This window comes from Ciona intestinalis, unplaced genomic scaffold, assembly GCF_000224145.3.
Source record: "Ciona intestinalis unplaced genomic scaffold, KH HT000982.1, whole genome shotgun sequence".
In the NCBI taxonomy this organism is placed as follows: Eukaryota; Metazoa; Chordata; class Ascidiacea; order Phlebobranchia; family Cionidae; genus Ciona; species Ciona intestinalis.
The window spans coordinates 1-3,254 of NW_004191303.1; the positions used below are offsets into that span (position 1 = coordinate 1).

Consider the following 3,254-nt stretch of genomic DNA (forward strand, 5'->3'; position numbering starts at 1 on the left):
GTTCTGGTTTTTCTGCAAAATGAATTATCACATAATATTAAACCTAAAAAAAAATCAACTAGGTATTTTATTTTGAACTGATGTAATCCTGATCACAAATTAGCTGGATTGTAATTAACTGAAACCAGCACCTCTTCCAATGTTTAAAATTGTTTATACCCTCATTTATTATTACGTGATTATGATACTGTTTAAAACATAGTTTTAATGAACATATTGGCAAACAATCTTGGTCAATTCTGTTAAAGTTAAAGTGCCTAAATAATTAAAAATTATGTTTTTTGCCCATGTTTTTTAATAACATATATTCTCATTCTAAAGCTGTGAAAAATGGCAACACTGGGAAAAATAAAGTGGCAACACTGTAAACTCACGGAACAAAGATGAAGATGAGAATGAGGAGGAGACAAGAGGCACCGGAGATGGAACAACCAACCACAGTCAAGATATCAAGAACATGTGAATTACTGATGCTGGTATCATCTCCAGGCAACTGTTGGTAAATAATTTGGTAATAAACAACAGTCTACATGGTGTGTATGTGTGATAACTTGGTACATTAGGTTATGATACTGTTGTTATAAATATAAATATTGATTCTGTGTGGGCGAGCTCACAGTCTTAAACCAGACATTTATTACACTGTAGATTTATAACTATTCTGAAAACTTCCGCATGCCATTTAAGTTTTAAATCCTTGCCTATGTATGTAAATGCTTTTATATTTATTTATCCTTGTGTGGCGAGAAATCGAAAGTCGTTATAACACAGGTATTCTGTTTTATACACCTCGTGTCCACCTATGCGTTACCTTATATGTAACTTTGTGGGTGATTGTTTGTATGTATCTGATAAAATTAAAGTACAATATTTTACACTCACAAACAAAGTTGCAAAGTTGGTGAGATGGTTAAATGTACAAGTCAACGTGGTGTTTGAGGAATTGGTGATTACAGAACCCACATCTGACCAAGTAAGTGTCACTTCATCCCAATAAACACAAACACTTCTACCTGCAATCAAACCCTGCAGAGAAACAAATAAAATAATGCAATGACGTCAAGATCGTATTAGCAGAAAATACAATAGGTGTTAAAATTTTTTACCACATGACAAACTCTAAAGCTCCCAATTATATTTGCATTATTTACCTCAGTGATACTAAAACCCAATTCAACAGGTGGATCAAGGTTATTCAAAGGTCCACTTGCATTGACCACAGTAGCCGACAACACAGCATCAGAATTAACAGTGACATTGTTAAACGTAGTAAATGTACTCGGAGAATTGGAACGGAACAATTTGTCATCAGGAAAAGCCAAAAAACTGATTCTTCGATCTGAAATTTGGAAATTATAATGAGATTATACTATGGAATTTTTATGATCATGTTGTGGAGTTGTTAGTTATCATAGCAAGAAAACGCTGTGAATCTAGAATTTGTGTTGTCATAAATAAATTTCTGCTTTAATGATTGTATTATATTAATGTAAAGTAAATGTATTAAAATATTACTGTGTTTTTTAATGTAAAAACAGACCACACACAATCAATTTGTTCGTTGAACTAATTTGGTATATTTAAAACAATAAACAAGAGTACATATACCTGCTAGATCATTTGTTGCAGAGCCAGGTACAGTAATGTATGAAGTCATGTTTGAATGAGGCTTCTCAAAAAATGTTGCGAGTTGGTCAGATCTGAATCCTTTCAGATTTTTAATCGATAAATTTGTTACTCCATATCCTATACCCCTGTTTGCGTCTGTAATTGAGCATTAAGAAAAAATTTGGGAAAAACTTCGTTACAGTTATCGAAAAGACAAATATATAGCTATTATAATATTATTGTGTTGTAAAAATATTGGTAATTGTACGCTTTGTCTCTTTGCGCGCACTTTTCTTTCTATTACCCCCTAATCTGTTTTAATTTACTTCAACCAACTGTGGGTTAATTTTTGTTGTGTCATTGGTGTAGCCGCCTTAATTAATTGTATTCTATACTTCTATCGTATTTTGAACTTTTATTTAAAAACTATGTTATGTTTTAATTAAAGCTTACCATCTTGAGTAGGATGTACAACAGCAATGGCAACACTGCCGCTTACTTCTGTATATTCCTCTCCCTCAGCCACTTCCACCTTCTCACCAACTAAATCCAATGTTGCCAGGATCCTGAACCACAATAAGTGTAAGTATGTGTATTTGCTTTATCCCTAGTTATCACACAAGTGTTCTGTTTCATACACCTCGTGTCACCTTACAAGTTGCCTCGTGTCTTATTTTGTGGGTGATCATTTTTTAGGATATTTTATATTTTTATGTATGGCTGATAATTTGGACAACCCATTAGTAACCACTGGGTTGGAGCAATTGCCGTTAACTGTCTTGCACAAGGACACATACGAACACACAGGTAGCAGTAACAAACCAAAACCCATGACCCCTGGGTTAGAGGCAGGCAAGCCAACCACTTTGCCCTAGTTTCTGTTAAAATAAGTGTATATGATGTCACAATCTTATGTGTTACATGACACTCACTCTTGGGTTTGACCGCTCTCTTGTAATTGATCTTCAGGAACTTCAAGTAAATTTCCAACAGTTGCTACAACGGAACTCGATGTCTTTAAAGGAAGAAATCAAATCAAACATAATATTAGACAGGTTTATGTTACATATTCGAAAATGATTTGGTATATGGAATGCTTATTCTCTGTATATGTAGATAACTACTTTTCCTTATACACTAGATGCTCTTTATAAAAGGACACATACACACACAATTAACTATCTTGCTATGCCCACAATGGTAGCATTGACGAGCCTTAAACCCATAAGGCAGATGAATAACCACTTTGCAATGGCCCATATATAACAAATTCTCCCTTACCTCTGGAGTAAGTGTAGTTGTGTTGACAATCTCTGTCAGAGCTTCAGATGTCTGAGTGACATCCGTTGTTGTAAGATCCGCTGAAACTGATGTGATGACTTCAAGATCGTTCGCCACTTGTTGGCGCTGCTCATGAGTTTCTATTGAATTTGTTTGAAGTCCATTCAAGATCTCCTGTAAATTAAGAAGCGGTTAAAGGAGAAGACGGTTACGATTTATAGGCGACAATGCATGAAAACTATTATTTAATAGCATCATTTTTTACACTTTTTTAATTCTATATAAAATGGCTTTCGTTTTATTTTAAAATTGACATTTTTTAAATTCTTTCCTATTTTCACAATAAAGTAGGTACTTTGTTTAAT

General features: G+C 33.9%; 1 protein-coding gene across 1 annotated transcript; it reads right to left on the reverse strand.

Moving 5' to 3' along the window:
- Window positions 1-32: 32 nt before the first annotated feature.
- LOC108950794 (adhesion G-protein coupled receptor G5-like) lies at window positions 33-3,066 on the reverse strand. Its single transcript, XM_018816858.2, has 7 exons — window positions 2,890-3,066; window positions 2,541-2,623; window positions 2,062-2,174; window positions 1,609-1,764; window positions 1,152-1,339; window positions 883-1,026; window positions 33-493 (listed from the first exon to the last, which is right to left on the reverse strand). Exons 4-7 carry the CDS (start codon window positions 1,655-1,657, stop codon window positions 371-373), a joined length of 504 nt encoding a protein of 167 aa, XP_018672403.2. The 5' UTR covers window positions 1,658-1,764; window positions 2,062-2,174; window positions 2,541-2,623; window positions 2,890-3,066; the 3' UTR covers window positions 33-370.
- Window positions 3,067-3,254: the final 188 nt, after the last annotated feature.